Source organism: Sceloporus undulatus, chromosome 4 (genome assembly GCF_019175285.1).
Source record: "Sceloporus undulatus isolate JIND9_A2432 ecotype Alabama chromosome 4, SceUnd_v1.1, whole genome shotgun sequence".
Lineage (NCBI taxonomy): Eukaryota > Metazoa > Chordata > Lepidosauria > Squamata > Phrynosomatidae > Sceloporus > Sceloporus undulatus.
In genome coordinates this window covers 131,888,113-131,911,990 of record NC_056525.1, presented here as the reverse complement: position 1 = coordinate 131,911,990, position 23,878 = coordinate 131,888,113, and the positions used below count along the sequence as shown (strand labels likewise).

Here is a 23,878-nt window from a genome sequence, read left to right as displayed (position 1 = left end):
ATGATTAAGACCCCACTCTCTTAAGTATGAAGGTATATGAATTTATGTTTGGAGATTTTAAGGAACTAATAGGGATGTATAATTCAGTATTAGTATTTTATTGACTGTTCAATTGCATTGTATTATTTTAATGATGTAATCCTGCTTCGATCCTAGGAGGAGGTGGAACATATAAATAAAAATTATTATTATTATTATTATTATTATTATTATTATTATTATTATTATTATTATTCCAGATTGATTTTGCAGAAGGAATAGAAAGGAACACATTGAAGACATAGTTTTTTCCCTCCATTTTTTGTCCCACATTTGGCTCCCCATATCTCAAACTTTAATAAGATTCTTTGCTTGTTGTTTCATTTGCAGGTTCGCATGAAGTCTATGTTCGCAATTGGTTTTTGTTTCACCGCTCTGATGGGAATGTTCAATTCTATGTAAGTGGATACCTCTCCACTTTTAAAAAGAATTGATGTTAAAGCTAAAATGTCTCTTTCATTCTTTGTATTTTCCAATGTTCACTATGCCTAAGAAATGTATTTATCATGGCTCTCTTTAGAGATATCATAGAGCAAGTCTGTCATGGAGGAGCAACTTGGCAGTCTACTCCCATTCTCATTTCTTTCTCCATGACTTCTGATATGTGGACTCAGAGGGGCAAGGTGGAGCTGTTGCCACTTTCAGCACTTGCATTAACAGGTGTAGGGTTTCTTTATGGAAGTAATATGTCCCAACAAACAGGAATTGGTATGGATTTTGCTTCTTGGTCCCCAACATGAAATGTCTGTATGATAGCAGTGAAGCAGCAACAGCCCCATTGTGGACAGAATGATACAGTGCCAGGGAGGAAGATGCGTAATTGTTAATTGGACCATCCCTGAAAGAGGGATACACACATTGGTATTGCATCCATGAGCTCTGACTATCTTAACTGTTTCCTGATGTCTTGGTTTTTTGCTTGGGAAGTTAGAAAGCGTGGGAAGGCTGGATGTTTTACTAGATAGCATGTGGGGGTGCTATGGGATTGTTAAACATTGTAGCTTCTATAGGGAAGAAAATTTATACATACCACTATAGATTTTGGTGTTTATCTAAGCAGTAGGTGAATTTCCTACTATGAAATGACTATGGAAAAGCTTCAGCAGTTCTGTCCAGTTCTGGGAAAGACAAGAACAGCCTCAGCTATTGGCAATGATTGGTAGCCTTTGTGTAATGCCCATTACTTGCTGTGAGCAATCTTGGTAGCCCACAATGAAAGTGTAATTGGTTGCCTTTAAATACTCCTACTCCAATGAGCTAATTCTTGGTTAGCAAGATAGAATCTCTTGGTCATGGTGGAGAAATGGGTTTTCATAAAAACTCTCAAACTGAGTCATTTTTATTTTGGTGATTTGGTTATTGAGGTCATGTCAAGATAACACAAATTTCCCACTAGATCTTAGGCTGTTAACGTTTCTGCCTTTAGTTTTCACCCATCACAGTGACAAAGATCTGGGGCCCAACACTACAGCACTTCCTGCTTGTTTTACTCTTTTTAGCTGTGTCCAAAAGAGGAGACAGGAACCACGTAGAATGCTGCAACACTGGGGGGCTATCAAAGGGGGATAAACATCCGTTTCTAGCTATTCTGCCAAAATACCTTGGCTGTCAGTAGGGTTGGCACTTGTTGGATGTTGCAGCTTGTTAGATTCATGTCTCTACAGGAAGAAACACTAAGTTAAGAGTTTACTGCACCAGAAACACCTGCAAAAGTTGAGCAAGAAGAGGGGAAATATAGCTATGTAATATAAGAGATGCATTTGGACATTCTGGTTAGCAATTATTCATGTTTACACCCAAAATAACCTTAATTATTGATGATGATGATGATGATGATTATGATTTATTACATTATTATTTATATAGCACTGTAGATTTGCATAGCGCTATACATACAATCAATAAAATAAATAAAAATAGATAAAAATAAGCCTGCCTATGGTGTACATACTAGAAAATAATAAAATAATTCATATTAATACAAAGGAGGCAACAAATTAAAAACATCAAATAGTAATCATGCAGTGCCTGAGAACGCTTCCCTGAACAGTATAGTCTTTAGCGCAATTTTGAAGCTGGTTAAAAAAGTGATGACGTGTGCTCGTGGGGGAACGAGGTTCCAGGAATGAGGGGCAGCAAGTGAAAAGGGACGAATCCAGGCAGTAAAAATCCTAGGCTGAGACGTGACTGGAGGGCATGAGTGGGGAGGTGAGAAGAAAGAAAGTCTGATAAATAAGGATGGGCCAGCCCATGCAGGGCTTTAAAAGTCAACAACAGCAGCTTATATTGAATATGGAAAGGGAGGGGGAGCCAGTGAAGGGGTGACATACCTTTATCCATCTCCCAGAAATTTGAAATAGAGGTTTTCCCCCTTTGCTTTAGTGAAGCCTGCTATAGACTTTCTTTGCAGCAAATCATAAAATGCTTCAGTTGCCTCATCAGGCTTGGTGAAACCCCATGCGGGGGCAGCTGTCAACGGGGAACCTCCTCCCATACTGCTTGCCCCTCATGGCATCGTTGCCAACCCAGCTTCCTTCCTCTGGAGACACACGACTGCAACATGATACTGAAAGTCTTGTGTTACTCCAGCCCTCCTTCACCATATTCCCAGTGCTGATAATGCTAAAAAACCTCCAGCTGAACACCAGAAACACCTGCAAAAGTTGAGCAAGATAAAGAGGAAAAAGTGGGGGCTGGTGTAAAAACGCTTTGTAAAAAAGTGGCCCTTTGTCAGAGGCTTTAAGTGAGCTATGCCTGTCTATAAGCTGGTACCTTGTGTTGAGCTCCTCTATTAACCAAGAGCATGATTCATTTTTCCCAGATTTGATGGTCGAGTGGTTGCCAAACTTCCCTTTGTACCACTTTCCTATATCCAGGGCTTGTCTCATCGTAATCTTCTTGGTGAAGATTATACAGACTGTTCCTTCATCTTCCTCTACATTCTCTGTACCATGTCTATTCGACAGGTGAGTGCTGCATTTTTTTTAAATTTTAGCTGTGCCCTTTGCTTCTGTTTTCTTTTGCTTTATCCTTTAAATCCTTTGTTACACGCTTGTAAGTTTTACCCTCGACATATCCATGGGGCATATCAAAATCCATAATTTTGGCCCGAAAACCTACCCTCAACTTATACATGAGATTGACTTATAGTCGATACATACTGTAATGGATATCTAGCAGAATGATAGATTTGAAATGAATAGAAATGTTCACATGAGCCTCCAAATAATTATGTGCAATTAGTGGGATAGGTTGTCCAATCCTCTTGCAATACATGTTCTAGAAAATTACACAGACATGTTGAGTAAGTCATGTGTCAATTTTGGGTTCTCTGATGTACAGCTGACAAAAGATTGAGGTTTTATGGGCACACCCATGAGGTGTTTGGGCAATCCTACTTAGAGCTCATTGTTACAGTCCAGACTGGATGTAACTAAGGAGTGTATCCTCGTGGCAGATCTGATGTCTCTAGAAATGAGATCATGATATAAAAATCAGATTTGGCACATAAATAAGATGATTAAAATGGAGCAAAGTATCAAGTTCAAAAGTAAAATTCAATAAAAACTGAGGTCAAACATGATAATAGCACAAAAAATATTAACATTATAAACAGTAACAAAATAATAAAACAATAATGCAGACCAAACACATAACACATAACAGTGCCCCCATATTAATAGGTCCTTTATTCCTGCACAAGGTAAGGGACTTAAACCCTACAGGTAAACATCTATGATAAAATAAGTATTTTTAATTGCCCCACTTCCAGATTATTGCTCTCCTAGTTAGCACAAACAAACAAACAAACAAACAAACAAACAAAAATAGCCAAGGAGTGACAATCTTCACTCACTGCAAATGTTTAGGCCCAGAAATTATTTGGGGCAGACCAAATAATATCATCATATCATATACCCCAAGGATAACAAAATCCTAACTACTGAAATTCTCCATAACTATCAGTATAGGAAACACCAACACCATACCCAAGAAATGTTAGCTAGCTCAGACTTGAAGATTGTTGGGCTTTAAGGTAGACAGATACCCAGCTCTGGTCTATCCTTTACTCACACCTTCAAGGATACACTGGATTTGAAACTGGCAGATTCCTAAATGGGGCACTGGGGCTGTGAGATAAAATTATGCTAAACCACTGTGATACCATGGATCTTAGGTCACCATGAATCCCAGCTCTGAGGAGAAGGTAAGAATGTAAATCAGGTACCTGAATAGATCTCGCTTGCTGATTTACAGTTAGTCATGGAAAACAGAGATAGTAGAGGTTGATGCCCCAGAATCTTTCAGCCATGTCTCCATAACAATGTGCTCATGTAGACAGTTCTCAGTGACACACATTTTGCCATTCACCAGTGCCATTCACAATCTAAATCTTTAATCCAGTGTAGTCAGGATGTAATTAGCCTAAATGTGGTCTACAGGGGAGAGTGGCCAAGACACAGACCTCTTTTTTTGGAGTATCTAGGGCAATTTCCACCATTGTATCTCCCTTTGCCCCACTTGAACATCAATAATACAATTTATAAAACTAACAATAAGCATACAATAAAATATGTTGCCCAGGGAAGCTGTTGGATTTCCTTAGAGGTTTTTAAGAAAGATATATGCTACAGGATGGTTATAGTACAGGAGTTGGATAGGACGCATACAGTAGCTCTTAAGATGATGAGCTCTTGCTCCCACTAACCCTAACAGTATGGCCAATTAACTTTAATAATGGGAGTTGTAATCCCAATATCTGGAAGCGAAGTTCACCATCCCTGATGTAGCATAATAACTTAGTTTAACACTATAGCTATGCCTCTCCCCCATGATTTTGTATTACTGCAGGAAGCAGGGTTTGGGGTTTTTTTCCTTCCAAGAAGGGAAAGAACAGGCTTAAAAGAAACTCAAGTACTTTGTCCTCTTGAAATAAAGAAGCAAGTTAATCAACCCACTTTTAATTGGGAAATAGGTTCTGGAAAGGTCTGGAAAACATGCCCTTTGAAGAGAGACGGAGTGGGTATGTTTAGCCTGGAGAAGAGAAAGCTAGAGATGATATGATGGTTTAAATATTTGAAGGGATGCCATGTTGATGGAGCAAGCTTTTTTTTTTTTTGCGGCTCCAGAGAATAGGACATACACCAATGGATGCAAACTACAAGAAAAGGAATACCACCTCACCATTAGGAAGAACTTTCTAATAGTAAGCTGTTTGACAGTGGAACATGCTCCCACAGAGTATGGTGGTGCCTCTTTCTTTGGTTTTTTTTAAACAGATGCTGGATGGCCATCTGTTGGGAGTTCTTTGATTGTATCTTCCTGCATGGCAGAAGGGGGTTGGACTGGATGGCCTTGTGGTCTCTTCTAACTCTGTGATTCTATGAAATAATCTAATTGTGAGGCTGAGTGTAGGACAGAAATTGTATAATGTATACTTTGAACAAACTCGGAGTGGAGAAGTAGTGGGAATACACTGGAGGAACAATGAAATAACAAAACTGTTTCCTTTTGTTTGTTGTTATGTTGTCTGGGAGGGGAAAGCAGATATTTGACTACTTCACACATTGGGAAAACACATTTGAGACCATGACATTGGTAATTTCCATGAATAATGTGTAGTGTATTATGGGGTTGATTTGGCCTTGATGTTGAGGAAATATTTTGAGCCTTCTGACCTGAGACTGATCTTGCCTAAAAAATGTCTTTTACAATGAGCAACTTCCTTTGTGCAGTTTCCATCTCTCCTTGGCACGTCAATCCTGCCTTGGAGTTCTTCCTGCCTTCCTGTTGAGGGTGTGAAGTGCTATATGGACTAGTCTTCAAGGGCCTTTAAGTATCTGGGAACGCTGATCAACATCTAGACTGGGTGTGAAGATTTACATCCTGTCCCTTGTGTGTTCTTCTTTTTTCCTGCTTTGTCCCATGCTTTCTACAACTTGACTAATTAATAAGGTCCTTACACAGGTTTTCCCCAGTCTTTTCCATAACTGAGCTAAATTGTTGAAGTAAATATATATTTCCATTCTAACTATTTGCTCTAAATTATGGATGGAAACAAAGAATGGTCCTGGGGCCACGTTTGAACCAAGATTTCTGGGGCACTCTTTTTCTGGTGAAAAAAGTTGAATTAACTTTTCTAGAAAACATTTGATAGTACAGTGGACCCTTGGTATCTGCTGGGTTTGGTTCTAGGGCACACACACAGCATTGATAGACGTGTGCTGAGGAGATGGAGATGAACGGTTGCTGAATGCTGCGTTGAATATTGGAGTCAATATCAATCCATGCATTTCGGGACTGTATTCTAAACCTACTGCTTCTAATATGAATTTAAGCTTTGCAGAAACCTCTAATTTGTGCTTCATTATTAAAAAGGTTAATGAAATACATTTATTGAGTTGATCTAAACACAGTCAAAACAATGAGTTTGGAAGTTTTAATCAAATGAATTTTAATCCAATGAATTCTCAGTCAAATGTAAGTATTATGAACTTAAACAGAAAAAAAATGGATGGATATGATTAAATTGTTGACAATTAAAGTAGATAGCATATAACACAGATGTGAGTGAAATACTGGGACAGTAAATATATAACAGACAGGAATGGAAAATACATCAACTAGAAAAAGAAAGATAAGCACAGAGACTAAAGAGAGTTGCAGTGAAGTGATATGTGGAAAGTGGATTTAAAAAATGAAAACACACAGAGGAGTCAGCAGTACAAATTAGTCAGGATGTATGGCAAGATGAGTTGGTAGAAGATACAGTACTGACCATGCTGAAACATATTAATCTTATGAGTAGGAAGATGAAAAAGAATTGGATTCTAATAGGTTATTCCAATGTGCTTAGATATGATCCTAAAATAACATTGTAGTCTAAGACAAGGAATGATAAGGAGAGGGAGATAGCTTCTGTAATTAGAAGGTAGGTGATTCAAGGGATAGAGAGGCTTCTGCCTGAATTATTTAAGAAATTGATACAATGAGTGGAGCACTCCCTTAAACACAACTACTTTAGGAAAGGAAAGATGAAATTCTTTAAGATTCTCTTAGTGAATGGGTCACTATTGGGGGGAAATAGGGGAAGTGACAGTGAATCTTTCAACTGCCCAAGATGGCAGGCATATTGAGTACCATAAGGAAGACACCAAATTAGGAGGAGTAGCTAACACCCCAGCAGACATGATCAAAATTCAAAATGACCTGAATAAACTAGAAAACTGGGCCAAAATTAACAAAATGAACTTCAGTAGGAAGAAATGTAAGGTACTGCACTTAGGGTGGAAAAATGAAATGCACAAATATAAGATGGGGGATACCTGGCTGAATGAAACTACGTGTGAAAGGGATCTAGGAGTCCAAGTAGAACACAAATTGAACATGAGTCAATAGTACGATGTGCCAGCTAAAAAGGCCAATGCGATTTTAGGCTGCATCAATAGAAGTATAGTGTCTAGATCAAAGGAAATAATAGTGCCATTCTATTCTGCTTTGGTCAGGCCCCACTTGGAATATTGTGTCCAGTTCTGGGCACCACAATTCAAAAAGGATGTGGAGAAACTGGAACATGTCCAAAGGAGGGTGACTAAAATGGTGAAGGGTCTGGAAACCATGCCCTATGAGGAACGACTTAGGGAGCTGGGGATGTTTAGCCTGGAGAAGATAAGGTTACGAGGTGATATAATAGCCCTGTTTAAATATTTGAAGGGATGTCATATTGAGGAGGGAGCAACCTTGTTTTCTGCTGCTCCAGAGAACAGGACCTGGAACAATGGATGCAATCTCCAGGAAATGAGATTCCACCTCAACATTAGGAGGAACCTCCTGACAGTAAGAGCTGTTCGACTGTGGAACACTCTTCTTCCATGGAGGTCTTTAAGCAGAGGCTGGATGGCCATCTGCCAGGGATGCTTTGGTTGTGATTTCCTGCATGGCAGGGGGTTGGACTAGATGGCCCTTGTGGTCTCTTCCTGCTCTATGATTCTGTGATTCTATGAAAGGCATGAAAAAAGATGCAAAGTCAGTAATGAAGAGATCTCTGACTCTGACACTTGGAGGCCCTCTAGTGACCAGAAACATGAAGCATCATAACTCAGATTCTTCATCCTCTTCTCAAAAAGGGAGGAGGGAATGTATGAAGGGGTACATTATTTGGTTTCTCTCTCTCACAAAGTGAAAAGAAAGACAGAGCATGCTTCTGCTGTAACCTCAGTGGTGGAGTCTTTAGTTTTTCCAGAGACTTCAGAGAAGAGGAAGGATTGTTATTCCTGGAGGTGGGGATTATCTTTTTGATCACGTTTCTCCCTGTTTGTTTGAATATGAACAATATCCTGTCCTTCTTTCAAAGGTGGGATAGTCTTTGGGGTTGATGTCTACCAGCCAAGCTTCTGGTACTAATGTGGAAGGCGTTCCAGAATTTGGGGCAAGGCTAAGCAAAAGCATTCAGTTGTACAGCTCTGTGAAGTGTTTGCAGAGGGTATGGAAGGAGGGATGATGGATTTATCTTGCTGTTGCTGAATGGTTGTGTTTGTTGCCTACTGAAATGACGAAGAAATTGAAGCTTCCTCTTGGTTGATGCTTAAGAGTCAGAGGTTAAGAGTCTGGACAACTTTTTATGCTGATCTCATGAGGCTTCCGCTCATGCCATCAGAGCTGCTTTAGGGACCTCACTGTTTACCAGTTCTTCTGTCCTGGGACAGCTCCTGGTAGGAGCTTTTCTAATGTACTTTGTCCATTGCTGGGAATGGACATCTCCTGATGCTTAGGTGTTCAGGCCCGTAAGAGATAGTTACACCATCGATTTGATTCCAAAAGCCTCCATGCACAACTCCAGGTTTCTGGAAAAGCAGTGGTAGATGCTTTGGGCTATAGAATACCTGCTTTAGATAAAGGCTGTAGAACCAGTGTCTCCTTAATAAAGATTTTTGAGATCCTACTCAGTGCTCCTCTTTGTCTCAAAGGAAAAAATGGGCTGGAAGGCTACACTGAACCTTTGCAGTGTTAATCATTTTGTTCTCAAGTGGAAGTTCTGCACAGAAACTCTACAATTGATTCTGGAAGGAATACAAGAACAGGTGTCCCTCATCCTCCAGGAGGCGTGCTTTCACATTCTGGTACACACAGCTCACTGAAAGTGCCTCGGGTTGGCTTACATGGGTCATTGTCAGTTCAGGGCCTTACCATTCTGTCTGCAGGATATGCATGTGTACCCCTACCTAGATTAACTGTTGGTCCATAGAGCTTCCTTGGAGAAAGGCAGGGAGGTTGTGTGGGTTACCATGGATTGTCTGGAGCTTCAAAAGAGAAAGGTTCTAGGTTCTGGTCTGGAGAGTGTTGTCTGGAAGCCATGCCCTATGAGGAGCGACTTAGAAAGCTGGATATGTTTATCCTGGAGAAGAGAAAGTTAAGAGGTAACATGATAGCTATGTTTAAATATTTGAAAGGATGTCATATTGAGGAAGGAGCAAGATTGTTTTCTGCTAGTCCAGAGACTAGGACATGGAGCAGTCGATTCAGACTACAGAAAAAGAGATTACACTTAAATATTAGGAAGAATTTCTTGACAGTAAGAGCTTTTTGAAGGTGGAACATACTTCCTTTGAGTGTGATGGAGTCTTATTCTTTGGAGGTTTTTAAAGAGAGGCTGGATGGCCATCTGTTAGGAGTGCTTTGATTGTATCTTCCTTCATGATAGGAGGTTAGACTGGATGGCCCTTGTGGTCTTTTCCAGCTCTATGATTCTATGAAGCAGACAACGTGGCTTATTTAGATTGGGTTCCTTGGGCTGGATACCATCTGAGAGAACCACAGTAAAATAATAATAATAATAATAATAATAATAATAATAATAATAATAAATCCTGGTAAATCCTGCCTCTCCCTACTGATCGAGGCGGGTTACAGTGGCATAATTAATACAATAAAATACATAATAAAAACAAACTCACAATATATAATCCCCTATCACTTCACCATAACCAAAAACAATAACAATAAAAATACTGATTAAAAATAGTTAAAACAGGCGAATTGGAGTGAGTCAGTTTGGGGCAGAGAGGAACTGTCTGTATTAAAGTATGTGGTAATGTAGGGGGAATCAGTCTGGGAAGGCCTGCCAGGAGATATCCATATTGACAGCCTTTTTCCTTCTGCTCTACCAGGCCAAAGATTATCAAAAGTCTCAGTTGGATCTGCCCCCCCCCCCCCCCCCCGCCAGGTTTTTTCTACATTGTTGGCTTTCAGAGGTGTTGAGGAATGGGGTGCCATTTAGGATTTGAGAAGAGTGATAATCACAACTGATGCCAGTTTGCGGGGTTGGGGAGTTCACAGTAGTGGCCAGATGGCACAGAGTTTGTGTTCCCCCATTGAGAAGATATACAATATCAACTGGCTGGAGTAACAGGCAGTGCATTTGGCATTCCTCAGTCTGCAGTCAGAAGTTCAGGGCAATCATGTTGATCCAGAAGGGCAACTTGACCACCAAAACTGCATAAGCAAACAAGAGGGGATGTTATCACAGACCCTGGTGCAAAAGGCACCATGAAGGAGACTCACTTTCAGTATGGGGAGGGTGGGGCAAGTTGTCTGAAGGGCCAACTAAATCAGGCCAATTGGTTAAGCAGAGATAGAGTGGCCTCTGAATTCTGATATTTCAAAGGATAGTGCAAATGTTTGGCACACTGTGGGTGGTTCTTTTTGTCCCTCAAGAGAATCACTAACTGCTTCTATTTGTATCAAGATTATGGGCAGAGGGAACCTAAATTTCTTATGTTGAAAGTTTTGTTTTTGTTTGCTGTTCCTTAGGCACACTGAGTCTCTCGAGGGCTCTATTAGTCCATGAAGAGTTGTGTGTATTTTATATGGATTCAGTTGTTCTTCATTTAGATTTCATTTTTCCCCCTAAAATGAATTCAATATTCCATTGTTTTCAGGATATGGTTCTGCCTTCTTTTTGTCTAGTTCCTAAGGCACAGGAGAAAGAGTGGTAAAGATGTGCAGAGGGTCTTAAAATGCTACTTAGAACTAAAGATTTTTGTAAATCAGACTATAAAGTTTGCCTCTTTCAAGAGTTTACTAAGAACAAACAAGTCTCTTCTTCTACTTTGCCTCATTGATTGTGGCTACAGTTCCAAGCCAGTTCCAGAAGGAATTCAAGCATGCTCCTGTCATACTGCTGCCACTTTTGTGGTACTGAGTATGACAGCATCTTTGCTGGGAATTTGCAGGGCAGCTACTTGGGTTGCTGACCTCTTTTGTCAGACACTGCAGGATTGACCAATTTGCTTCGGCAGGCATTTCCATTGGTAGGCATGTTCTGCAACAGGTTGTGTCTCTGTAAGTAAGTTGTTGCCCACCCAGGTGGTGTGGTGACTATGTGGGTTCTAGCATGAAGGATTACCTCCCCACACTTCAGAAAAATGGAACATTACTTATTGTGAAGGTTCTTTTTGTGGGAAGGAAATCCTTCCTCACCCTAGCTGGTAGAATTTGTGTGTTTTAAGCCACTGGCAGTATATTTTTTGGAACTTTGTCAGGCCCTCTCAGTGTGGTAAAGATGACTTACAGATCATGTATGAAGGATTCCCTCCCCACAGCTGCAGAAAAGGGACCTTCATGATAAGTACTACCACTGCCAATTTCTGGTGTTCTCTCCTCCTCCAGTGTAACTACCCCATAAGTTGGTACAGATACGCTAGTGTGGAGGACTGGAAAATCAGGACTATAATATCACTACTTTTAAGCCCCCTTTGCTGAGAGCAAAGTTTCTTTCCCCGCTCCTTTGAAATTATTAAATAAAATAAATTGCCACAGTTTAATTCTACTCCTTTTCATAATTGTTCCCACGCCCCATGAGGACAGGGCGTCCTGGTGTCATCTTTGCCACCACATGGGGGAGTGGAAGTTGCTACTGCTGTTGCAGCTGAGCCACTATTATGAAGCCGATCTTCCAGTCTTCAGGAAGTGAAACTTTAAAATATCCAGGTGGCACCCCTGTGAGCTTGTGGGGGTGTACTGGGACACCAGGGCAAGTTTGGTACTGCTGCACTACAGGGTAATTTTAACTATTACTTAATAAAAATCTCAAAATGTACGTATATTTGATTTTAGACTATTAATCTCATCACTTGGATTTATGTCTGAATGTTTTACATTTCCTTTCCTTCCTATTCTAGCATTAAATGCTATACAGCAGTCACTCAGGATCACTTAAATATATTTTTTTCACAAACATGATAATTGAGTAGTTACTATAGGATAGTCTAACTCTACTTTTCAGTTTCACTTTGCATAGAATGGTATCTCTTACCTGTTAAGTATAAACCAAAGAGTGCCAGTTACTTGAGGTTAACATGGTTTGTTTGTTTGCACTCTCACAATGTTACACTCAGTATTATGTTTCTGCTTCTTATCAGAATATTCAGAAGCTGTTGGGCCTGGCTCCTTCACGAGCTGCCACCAAACAGGCTGGAGGATTTCTTGGGCCACCACCCCAACCAGGGAAATTCTCCTGAAAGAAGAGAAATTATGTATTGTATCCCACCGATGGAAAGATGAAAAATAACTTGACCCTGAAAGAAGCTCTGATTCTACAGGAGGTTTTCTAAACATACCTGGATGACTAAGGTTAACTGTGACATTTATGTTTTATAAAAACATCAGCATTGAAGCACATCTTTGATCAGATCTCTCATTTCGTTTTGGGGTACTGGAGAAATATAACAGTCCTTAAAGAGGATGCTGCCTTGGCTCGCTGAAAGCTATACAGTTTGATGAGAAAATGGCTACGTGAGAAATGACTGAGCCCCTTTCAAGCAACATTCTGTTAGAAGAATAACTGTTTACTGAAGTGAAAATAAAAGTAATTGTGCTTTGACCCTCTTCTTGCTACTAATGTATCTCTCATTTCCATGCTTTTAATGAAATCACACCAGTCAGATGTGTGGCAGTTGAGAAAAAGACAAAAACTATGCTATGTTTCATTAGGCAAATGATTGAAGATACAACAGCTAATACTTTAATGTTTCTGTACACATACAAGCAAGTCTCAGTTTGGGTTCCAGGGCTCATGACGTAAATCAGTGGTTCCCAACCTTCCTAATGCCGTGACCCTTTAATACAGTTCCTCATGTTGTGGTGACCCAAACCCTTGAAATTATTTTCGTTGCTACTTCATAACTGTAATTAAATAGGTGTTTTCCAATGGTCTTCAGTGACCCTCATGAAAGGGTCATTCGACCCCCAAAGGGGTCCCGACCCACAGGTTGGGAACCACTGATGTAAACTGAGAATGATCTAAATGGGGTGAACCATTTTCATAGAAAACCTTGGGATTAGGGCGATGGGTTCACCTGCCACCAGTTTTAAGGAGATTTAAAACTTCAGCAAGTACAGTGGTACCTCGGGATACGAAATGCGCGGGTTACGAAATTTCCGGGATACGAAAAAGTTGGATTGGCAAAAACTGTTTCGGGTTACGAAATATTTTTCGGGTTACGAAATTCATTTCGGCGCGAAATTCAAATGCTATAGGCTTCCAGCGCTAACGGAAAGCTATTTCGGGTTACGAAATTTTCGCGTTACGAAGGGAATGGCGGAACGAATTAATTTCGTAACCCAAGGCACCACTGTACACCTTTTCAGAGCTAGAGAAACATTTTTTCTCTGATAAAATTCCAGGTGTTCACCTGCACCCCTGGCTAAGCAAGGGAAGAAACCCCTTGTATCCACACCAAGATTCCAATTTCTTCATAGGCCTGTTACAGACTGCCAAAATAAAGCTGCTTTGGGTCTCTTTGGAGGTATGCTGTTTAAATGATGCATGGGTCCTAAGAATCCGAAAGCTGCACTAAAGCTGCCCTCCAGTGCTTAGGAATGGAGTGTGACTTTGGTGCGACCTCTGGACTCTTAGGACCCATGCATCATTTAAACAGCATACAGTGGTGCCTCGGGTTACGAAATTAATTCGTTCCGCGGCCGCTTTCGTAACCCGTCGTAAGCGAATTGCCATAGCGCTAATGGGGAAAAGCCGCGTTTCATGCGAAAAAGCCGAAAAAAGCACCCAAAAATTTTCTTCGTAGCCCGAAAAACATTCGTAACCGGAACATGATTTCCTATGGGATTTTTCGTTATCCCGCAAAATTTCGTAACCTGGGTATTTCGTATCCCGAGGTACCACTGTACCTCCAAAGAGACCCGAAGCAGCTTTATTTTGGCAGTCTGTAACAGGCCTTAATAATAATCTTTATACAGTTGCAGACCGCACAAATTTCTTCAACCTCACACACACAACCCCCCCAGCAAAGTAAATCCCTTCCTCCTGTTATGACACGATGATGAGATTAGATGACGACGACGACGACTACATCTATTTATATCTCACCTTTCCCCCCAAAATTGGGATTAAAAAGTGGCTTACAAATTTTAAAAAAACAATACCATTAAAACATACAAAAGTGGGCATTAAAACAGAATTAAATTCTCTCTGGCTTTTCTTCGTGAATGAAGATTCAGGAAGGAATTCGGAAGATGGATGTATCCTTTGAGCCTGTGCAATGATATTTCTGGTGGAGCACAGTGTTGCACAGAACTGGCCAACCCATTTAAACCAGAGGAGGCCTTGACAAGCAGGACATGGCAGCGAGGTCCTCGTGTGTAGGTTTGATTAGAGTTTCCTTCTCTTAGATGGTTGACCTTACAGGGTTAGACGAGCACCATCTGCCTGGGTTTGGGATTAGAGTTTCCCTTCTCCTAGGATGGTTGCCATAAAGCTAGAGACTTGGTCAGAGCCTTGGTTGTGACCTGTCTGGCATGGGAGGCCCTACCAGTGGCTATTATACCACCGCCAGCATAGCTCACAATTTCATTAGGGTACACAAGCTCTCCCCCCCATGACAAGGTGGTTGTCAATGGAGAGGGGAATTAAATTAGTACAGCTAAGGTGTAACTGCCCTGTGATATAGATTTTCACTTGGATATGGCACAAGAATAACAGGAATTTGGATGCTGTACAGGTGCCATCTGCCTGGAGCCTACTGTGGTTAGGTCTTCTCTAGGAGTTCAAGAGAAGCAAGTGGCCCGCAGGGCCAAATGGAGGAGGGCACTTTTGACAAGGACTGAGGGGCTTCCTCTTTACTCTAACCCCCCAAGCTAGAAGATTTCCACATTGGGATTGCACTGTAAGCCTGATGTTTGAATTGACAACTTCTCTGTGTGCGTTCTAGTGCATGAGGGAATATGGAAGCCTTCACAACATCTATTATGCTAGTTTTCTTCTTTATTAAAACCCATAGAAATATACATCTGTTAAGTGACTAAATGCCACACATATTATTTTTATTATTATTATATTATTATTATTAGTGGTGTGAGTCTGGAGAGTAGTTTATTATTATTATTAGTGTGTGAGTCTGGAGAGTATTAGTATTATTATTAGTGCAGTTGATTGGAGGTGTATTATTATACTTATTAGTGCAGTGTGAGTCTGGAGAGTTTATTATATTATTAGGTGTGAGTCGGGAGTATTATTATTAGTGCAGTGTGTGAGTCTGGAGAGTATTATTATTATTATGTGGTGTGGATCTGGAGATATTATTATTAGTATTATTATATTATTAGTGCAGTGAGTCTGGAGAGTATTATTATTATTAGTGGTGTGAGTCTGGAGAGTATTATATTATTATTATTATTAGTGCAGGGAGTCTGGAGAGATTATTATTATTATTAGTGGTGTGAGTGGAGAGTATATTATAAAGTGCAGTGTGAGTCGGAGAGTATTAATTACAGTATTATTATTAGTGTGTCGTCTGGAGAGTATATATTTTAGTGGTGTGAGTCTGGAGAGTATTGTTATTATATTATTATTTATTATTATTAGTGCAGTGTGAGTCTGGAGAGTATTATTATTATTATTATTAGGTGGTGCAGTCTGGAGATATTATTATTATTAGTGGTGTAGGGTCTGAGAGTATTATTATTATTATATTATTAGTGCAGTGTGAGTCTGGAGAGTATTATATTATTATTAGTGGTGTGGAGTCTGGAGAGTATTATTATTAGTGCAGTGTGAGCTGGAGAGTATTATTATTATTATGGTGTGAGTCTGGAGAGTATTATTATTATATTATTAGTGTGTCAGTCTGGAGAGTATTATATTATTAGTGGTGTGAGTCTGGAGAGTATTATTATATTATTATAGTGGTGGTCAGTCTGGAGTATTATATTATTAGGGTGTGAGTCTGGAGAGTATATATTATTATTATTATTAGGCAGTGTGAGTCTGGAGCGTATTATTATTATTATTAGTGGTGTGAGTCTGGAGAGTATATATAGTGCAGTGTGAGTCTGGAGAGTATTATATATTATTAGGGGTGGAGTCTGGAGAGTATTATTATTATTATTATTAGTGCAGTGAGTCTGGAGAGTATTATTATTATTATTAGTGGTGTGAGTCTGGAAGAGTATTTATATTAGTGCAGTGTGAGTCGGGAGAGTATTATTTTATTATTAGTGGTGGTGAGTCTGGAGAGTATTATTATTATTAATTGTGAGTAGTTGCTGGAGTCGGAGTATTAGATGAGAGATATGAATAGGGGTGAGTCTGGAGATTATATTATAGTGGTGTGAGTCTGGAGAGTATTATTATTATTAGTTAGTAGTAGTGCAGTGGAGCGGAGAGTTTATTATTGGTTGTGTGTGAGTCTGGAGAGTATAATATCTATTAGTGGTGTAGTCTGGAGAGTATTATTATTAGTATGAGTTGGGGTGAGTCTGGAGGTATTGATTAGTGCAGTGTGAGTCTGGAGAGTATTATTATATTATTAGTGTGTGTAGTCGGGAGATATGTATATTAGTGCAGTGTGAGTCGGGAGTATTATTATTATTAGTGGTGTGAGTCGGGAGAGTATATATTATTATTATTATTATTAGTGCAGTGTGAGTCTGGAGAGTATATTATTATTGGGTGGAGTGGAGGCTGGGAGAGTATTATTAGTAGTGCAGTGTGAGTCTGGAGAGTATTATATTATTAGTGGTGTGAGTCTGGAGAGTATATTTTATTATTATTATTAGTAGTGCAGTGTGAGTCCTGGAGAAACATGATTCAGACCCCAGCTGGGCCCATGGTAAAAACCCACTGGAGTCACACTCTCTCAGCCTCAGCAAGAGTGGCAAGCGACACACGACCAAAAAACAAACAAACACGTGACTGGTTTATTTATTTATTTAACTTCATTTTATTATTGTTTATTTATTTAAATCCATTTTTTAAATGTTGTTTTATTGAAAAAGCCCAGGTAGGACACAGAGGACAGGATGCCTCCACTGGGCCACAATAAAATGGAGGCGGGGGGACCGTGAGGGAGGGGAGCCTAGTCTCCCCCTTCTATAGTCTTCTCCTCCTCCTCCTCCCTCAGCATTTGCTGCTCGGAAGCGGAAGCGGAAGCCGACCAGCAGCGTCGAGAGAGAGCAAGAGCCGGGAGGAATTGACTCGGTTCTAGGTAACGGCGGGGTGGGAGGGGGGAGTGAAGTGGGGGAAGCGCGCGCAGCGGGCGTTGCTCAGAGGGGCCCGCGTGGAAGCTGCTGGAGGGCGGCGGGGGGCCCCGGGAGCGCGCAAGCGCGCGCGGGGCCCCTGCCGCCCCCAGCAGCTTCCAGCGAGGCCCCTCTGAGTCAACGCCGCTGCGCGCGCAACCCTCCCTCTTTCTGACCAGCCATAAGAGAAGCACCTGGACCCTCTTCCTACTCCTTTAAACCCTCTCTCTCCTGGGTTCCTCCTTTTCCCCCCACTCCTCTCCTTCCTAAAATGGCTCCTTTCATCCTGGAGAGAAGTGACCAGTGGGGTCCCACAGGGCTCTGTCCTGGGCTCAATGCTATTCAATATCTTTATCAATGACCTGGATGACAGAATTGGGGGCATACTATTAAATTTGCAGATGACACAAATTAGGAGGAATAGCTAATACTCCAGAGGAAGATCAAGATTCAAAATGACCTGAATAGACTAGAAAACTGGGCCACAACTAACAAAATGAGCTTCAATAGGGAGAAATGTAAGGTACTGCGCAAGGGCCCTGATCCAGTCCAGCCCCCTTCGCCATGCAGGAACTCTCAGTCAAAGCATCCTCAACAGATGGCCACCCAGCCTGCTTTTTAAAGGGGGAGACTCTACGCTTACTATCACTCACTTATATTAAATTAAACCCACCTTGTTTTTTAATAAAGGTCAACATTCTTGGTTCTATACATTAAATATTAGATACAATTTAAATGCGTTCTGCTTGGTTGTCTGGATTGAGTCACTGTTATTTCCCTTATCTTTCCGTCCCTTGTTTCCGGAACTAGCTGTTTTTTCAGGTTCAATTGTTAGTTTGGCTTTGACTAACTTTGTTATCATTGTGGGTTGCCAATCTGGTGACTTCACACCAAATGGGTACTTGGTGTGATTTTGGTGATTGGTTTTAATGGTAATTTTGAGAGTTGAGGCCAGGGGCGTGGGTTTTGAGCCCAGAGGCTCTGTCCTGACTGCTAGGCCTGCGGGTGGAGCTCCAAGTCTCTGTCCCTTCCCCCCACTATTTTGGGAAGGGATCTAAACCATGGATTGCGATTGCCCTCGTGCCATCTTTGCATCAGGATGACCGGAGGTCATTACCACCAGAAATCATCTATCATACAGCTCTTAACCTCCTTTCTGCACCCAGTTCCTATCGGACTTGAATCTTGGCTGACGTTTTTTCTATCTGATGAAGTCCCTTCCAATCCTAGGTGACTTTAAATTCTCCTTGACAATCCCAACAATCCTTCTTCATCGCCTTAGATCCTGTTTGCTTCTTTTGGCCTTCAGCCCATTCTAACTCCTCAACCCATTCCTCTGGTCACGTCTCTCGACCTAATTCTTGCTGCTAAGTGTGTCATTCCGACTACCTGGCATCTTGATTTCCATTGTCGACCACCATTTAATTTCTTTTACTCTTACTTATACCCATCTCCTCGTCGTACTGTCCAGCGCCATTTCCGCAACCTTCAGTCTGTTAACTCTGACCATCTCAGTCAGACTTTGAATTCATCTCTCTCTTCTCGTGATCTGTGGGGAATCTGCTGATTCAGCAATGTCTTTATTAATTCCACCTTCTTCAACTCTCGACAGCTTTGCTCCTGTATCTGTATGCATGTCTTCCCCTATGACTAGGCCTCAGCTCTGGCTCACTCCCACTATCAGGTTCCTCGGTCCTGCCTTGAGCGGCCGAACGTCTTTGGAAAAAGTCTGGGAACCGGACGATTTCATTCATTATAAATTCATCCTTTTATCTTTTTCACGCGCTCTGTCTATGGCAAAACAGAACTATTTTAAATAAATCGCTGATCTCGCTAATGAGAGGTGCCCGCAGCGTTTGTTCTCCTGCTTCAATACACTACAACAACCTTCCTCTCCCCCCCTGTCCTTCTCATCTTTTCCCCCACTGGACTTTCGCCAACTACTTCTCACTAAGTCACTACTATTCGATCTGAAATTAATTCCTCCCGACTTGCCCTTACCACTAACCTCCTGGTACCTTCTACTACTAATAAACTCTCTGGCGTTTCCCCCCTGTTCTCTGGATGAAACTCTCTAAGCTGCTAAATTCTTCCAAACCTACTACCTGTTCTCTTGATCCTATCCCCTCCGTCTCCTAATCTCTATACCCCCCTTCTCGTCTCTGCCCTCGCTCTTCTATATCTTTAAATCTCTCCTCTCTTTGGGTTCCTTCCCTTCTGACTTCAAACATCGCTCATTTCCCCAATTCGAAAAAACCTCTCTCGACCCCTCTTCTTTGTCTAGCTATCGTCTCCAATTTCTCTTCTTTTTCCTTTCTTTCAAGGTCCTAAGAACGGGTCGTTTTATTCTCGCTGTATTAAGTTTCTTGAAGCCAACTCCACCTAGACCCCTTCCAATCTGGCTTCCGCCCACGGCACTCTACACACGACAGCCCTCACCAAGACTCACTCAAATGATCTCTTGGCGGGCCAAGGGCAAACGGCCTCTAACTCTATCCATTCCTGCTTGACTTTGTCTGCAGCCTTGTGACACTGTTTGATCACTGTCTCCGGGTCGATTTTACTTTCTGACTTGGGTTCGCCGACTCTGCTCTCGACTGGTTTAAAATCTACTTGTCAGATAGATCTTTTGCAGTGGTCGCGATGGTCAGACTCGTCCTCTGTTTCCCCTATCTGTTGGAGTTCCCCAGGGCTCTGTCTGGGGTCCCCGTCTGTTCTCTCTCTATAACCACTGTCCCTAGGTAAACTCATCAGTTCTTTTGGGGTTTCTCCTATCATCTGTACAGCTGAACAACACTCAGCTGTATCTCTCCACACCTGACCTTTCGATGGGGCTTGAACAGCAAGTTTCTTCTTGTCTGACTGCCTACTCTCAGTGGATGCGGCTTCGGCGCTTGAAGCTCAACATGTCCCTAAGACTGAGCTTCTTGTCTTTTCTACCTAAACCCCACCCCTTCATATCCTTTTCTATTTCTGTCAACAGCACTTCTATTCAAAACCGGTTCATCAAGGCCCTCAGTCTGGCTTTCATTTGTGACTCTTCCTCGGTCATTATTCCCCAGATACCAGGCCACCGCCAAGGCCGGTAGATTTCTTTCCTCCACAGCCATTGGCCAAGATCCCGTCCATTCCTCTCAGCCTCTGCTGCCAAGACTCTAGTTCCATGCCCTAGTGGTTTTGCGACTAGATTATGTAACCTCTTTCTGACAGGGCTTCCTCGCTTTCACACCTCCATCCTTTAATCTGTGTCCAGTATTCAGCTGCCCCGTATTGTCACATCCGCTACCAGCTTTGAACCATGTTTCTCCTCCTTTTATCCTCCCGTCATGGCTCCCCTCCCCTTCTGTCATCCAATACACATGGTACCCACCGGCCGGGTTACGAAATTAATTCGTTCCGCCGCCGCCGTTCCGTACCCGGGCTAAACTTCGTAAGCCGAATAGCCCATAGAGCGCTAATGGGGAAAAGCCGCGGCTGCGCCGCGGCTCCATTTAAAAAAGCGGCGGGGTTTTTTTTCGTAACCCGAAAAAACCTTCGTAAGCCGAACAAATAATCCCTATGGGATTTATTCGTATCCGAAAATTGTAGTAACCTGGGTATTTCGTAACCCGGGGGACCAGTGTACAAGCTTTTTGTTAGTGACTTTCAAATCCCTCCGTGGATGGGCCCAGCCTTACTTAGACTGACCTTCTTTCTCCTTACATCCCTACTCGCACCCTCCGCCTTGTAGTCAAGGTCCTCCTGTCACAGTTGTAGGACTACCACTGCCCCCCTCCCAAATTCGTCCCGTCTCGCTTGCTGCCCCTTACTCTGGAACCTTCTTCCCCCACATGCACACCTCATCACTTCTCTAACCCAGGTTTCAAACTGAGTTAAAGACTATATTGTTTAGAGAAGCATTCCCAGAGGCTAGCCCCTCTCTGACCCAGTAAGCCTCCTTTTAACCATTAATTAAGAAGCCAAGCACTTCCTCCAGTCCATCTGCCTTGGTCCAGCCCTTGGAGGTGGAGAAACTGCTGGACCTGATCCCATTCCCCACCACCACTCCCTTCGCATTTTTGTGTCGTGTCTTCTTAGATGTAAGCCTGAGGGCAGGGAACCGTCTCGAACTAAATAAAAGATTGCTATGTACAAGCGCTGTGTAATAGTTACATGCGCCTGTCATACAATAAAGTGTTAATAATATATATCACATTTCTCAGGCTAAGCAATACACCAGCTACACTAAGCTTCTCCTCAAAGGAAATAGTTCTCCTGGCACCGTGTTTACATAAACCACACACAGAGAGAGAGGGGAGGAAAGAATGCCTTCTTGGAATGCATCTTCCTCATTAAGTAAAAAGTTTTGGTTCACAGAAAGGTTTGGGGCTTGTACTTATAGGAGCGCCTGGTTGACACAGCGGTTTTTAATAAATGTCTCACCAATGCAGCCACTCACTGCAAATTCAATACCATGCCAGGGACTCAGGGTGTGACTCAGCCGCTGACATTATCACTAAAATGCAGTATTCCAGCTGTGTGGAGGCAATTAGCTTTACAACTTTGTAAACCACTTAATACACTGGTATAGCCAAGTATGAGAAATGTAGCTTCGCTATAGCAACTACTGTAATTGTTACTTGCCTCTACCCTGTGGATGGCTAACAGGATCACTTTTTCCTTCATTTGCTAAACTCCCGACTGGACAAAACTGCAGGTGTCCTCTGCTGTAGGTTGAAGTTAATCCATTCTTTATGACAAGGAGCAAGTTAGCTCACAGGGTCACCATGCTGTGAGCATACGCCCACAGACCATTTTTGTAGGGCTAAGTGGCCACTCATAGTAATTCCTGTTCCTGGGATGGTAGAAGAGCCTGCTTCTGTGAGGGGTAAAACTAATACAACAGAGTATTAGTACCTAAATAGTACCTATAGCTCTAGGGGGGCTTGGAGGTTGTCTCATTGCAAAGGAAAGGTCCACCATGGGTTTAACATGGGCTTTGAGAGCAGCTAAAACAAAGACCACTACCTAGTCTCGTTAAGCACTGTTTCAAGTTGTGTTAGTTTTGATCCTGAGACTTTGGAGAATCCAGGACTCAAGTCCTCCACCCTTGGCTGGGAAAATCTCACAGGCTCCCTTTTTAAGCTTGACCCTGACAATGAAGTTTATTGTGAGCGTATTACATAGAGGAGTAGAGCCATGTGCTCTTCTTTTGAAGTCACTGAAGCGATCAAGTACGGGTGCGAAAAGGCGGAGCAAGTACAACATAAATATACGAAGAAATATTGTCCTGGTTGCTGCAACAATCAGCAGGGCCAGCCTGGATGAGCACCTAAAAAACTGAACTTCTATTTTAGTGCTAGCATAGAGCTTTTGTGTACTAGTACTCACTTCCATGAAGTGTATATAATGCCAATGGGTGCAGTTTGGAGGATGAGAGATGGTGAAGTGTTGTCCATATGTACAAGTGAACACAAACTTGAGTCAAAGACAAACTCTGTAAAATCCAATAGCTACACCAAACCTGCGACATAGAGTCCAGAGGCATCACAAAGTATTTTAAATGGATCACTTAGAGGGAAGAAAGATCATGCCTATCTTTTTAATGTAAAAAGAATACAGGTGGGGCTCCTTCGGGTTTACGAAAGTTTAAGTTTCGGATTCCGCGGGGCCGCTTTCGTAACCCGAAAAGCCTTCGCAAGTAGGCCAGAAAACTGGCCATAGGCGCTAATTGGGGAAAAGAAGCCGCGTTTCGATGGCGAAAAGCGCCGAAAAAAGCAGCACCCAAAAAATTTTCTTCGTAATCCCGAAAAAACATTCGTAAACCCGGAACAATTGATTTTCCTATGGGATTTTTTCGTGCCGGAAATTTTCGTAACCTGGGTAATGTTCGTATCCCCCGGGGTACCACTGGAATCCTGATCCGGTGTCATTAAATTTAGACCAAACATAGCAAGACTGGATGTGGAGATGTTCTAATTGAGTTTGTTATTTGGATAGGAAGGTCCAACATGCAAATGTACCTTAAATTAAAATTACTGTTTCAGCTTTAAAGCTTGGTTGGAAATAGCACAATAAAACTACAGTTAGGGTTCTGCTTCTGCATTTTAAAGCTAAAAACATAACAAGCATGCAATTAAATTTGTGATGTTGTAAAGTCTGAAATTTGTTGTTACTTGGCATGATTTTGCGTTTATTATCAAAGGAGGCTGAAAACGGCAGGACACTGAAATCGAATCTTAGCTAATTTGGAAGACCTCAGTTTCTACTGGGTTTCTACCGCTTCTGACATTATTCAGGCAATGTCCCCCAAGGGTTATCTTTGTGC

General features: G+C 41.8%; 3 protein-coding genes across 5 annotated transcripts in view; 1 reads left to right on the top strand and 2 right to left on the bottom strand.

Annotated features, from left to right (window-relative positions):
* Positions 1–12,924, top strand: part of TMCO1 (transmembrane and coiled-coil domains 1) — a 28,915-nt gene extending 15,991 nt beyond the window's left edge. Inside the window, exons 5-7 of the mRNA XM_042464582.1 lie at positions 370–437; positions 2,861–3,005; positions 12,459–12,924. Coding sequence (XP_042320516.1) covers positions 370–437; positions 2,861–3,005; positions 12,459–12,557 — 312 coding nt within the window. The 3' untranslated portion in view covers positions 12,558–12,924. The remainder of the gene's footprint in view (positions 1–369; positions 438–2,860; positions 3,006–12,458) is intronic.
* LOC121929230 (4-trimethylaminobutyraldehyde dehydrogenase-like) overlaps positions 1–23,878 on the bottom strand; it is a 215,704-nt gene that overhangs the window by 144,610 nt on the left and 47,216 nt on the right. The window lies entirely within an intron of this gene.
* The window catches only part of UCK2 (uridine-cytidine kinase 2), a 101,844-nt gene that overhangs the window by 48,169 nt on the left and 29,797 nt on the right, over positions 1–23,878 (bottom strand). The window lies entirely within an intron of this gene.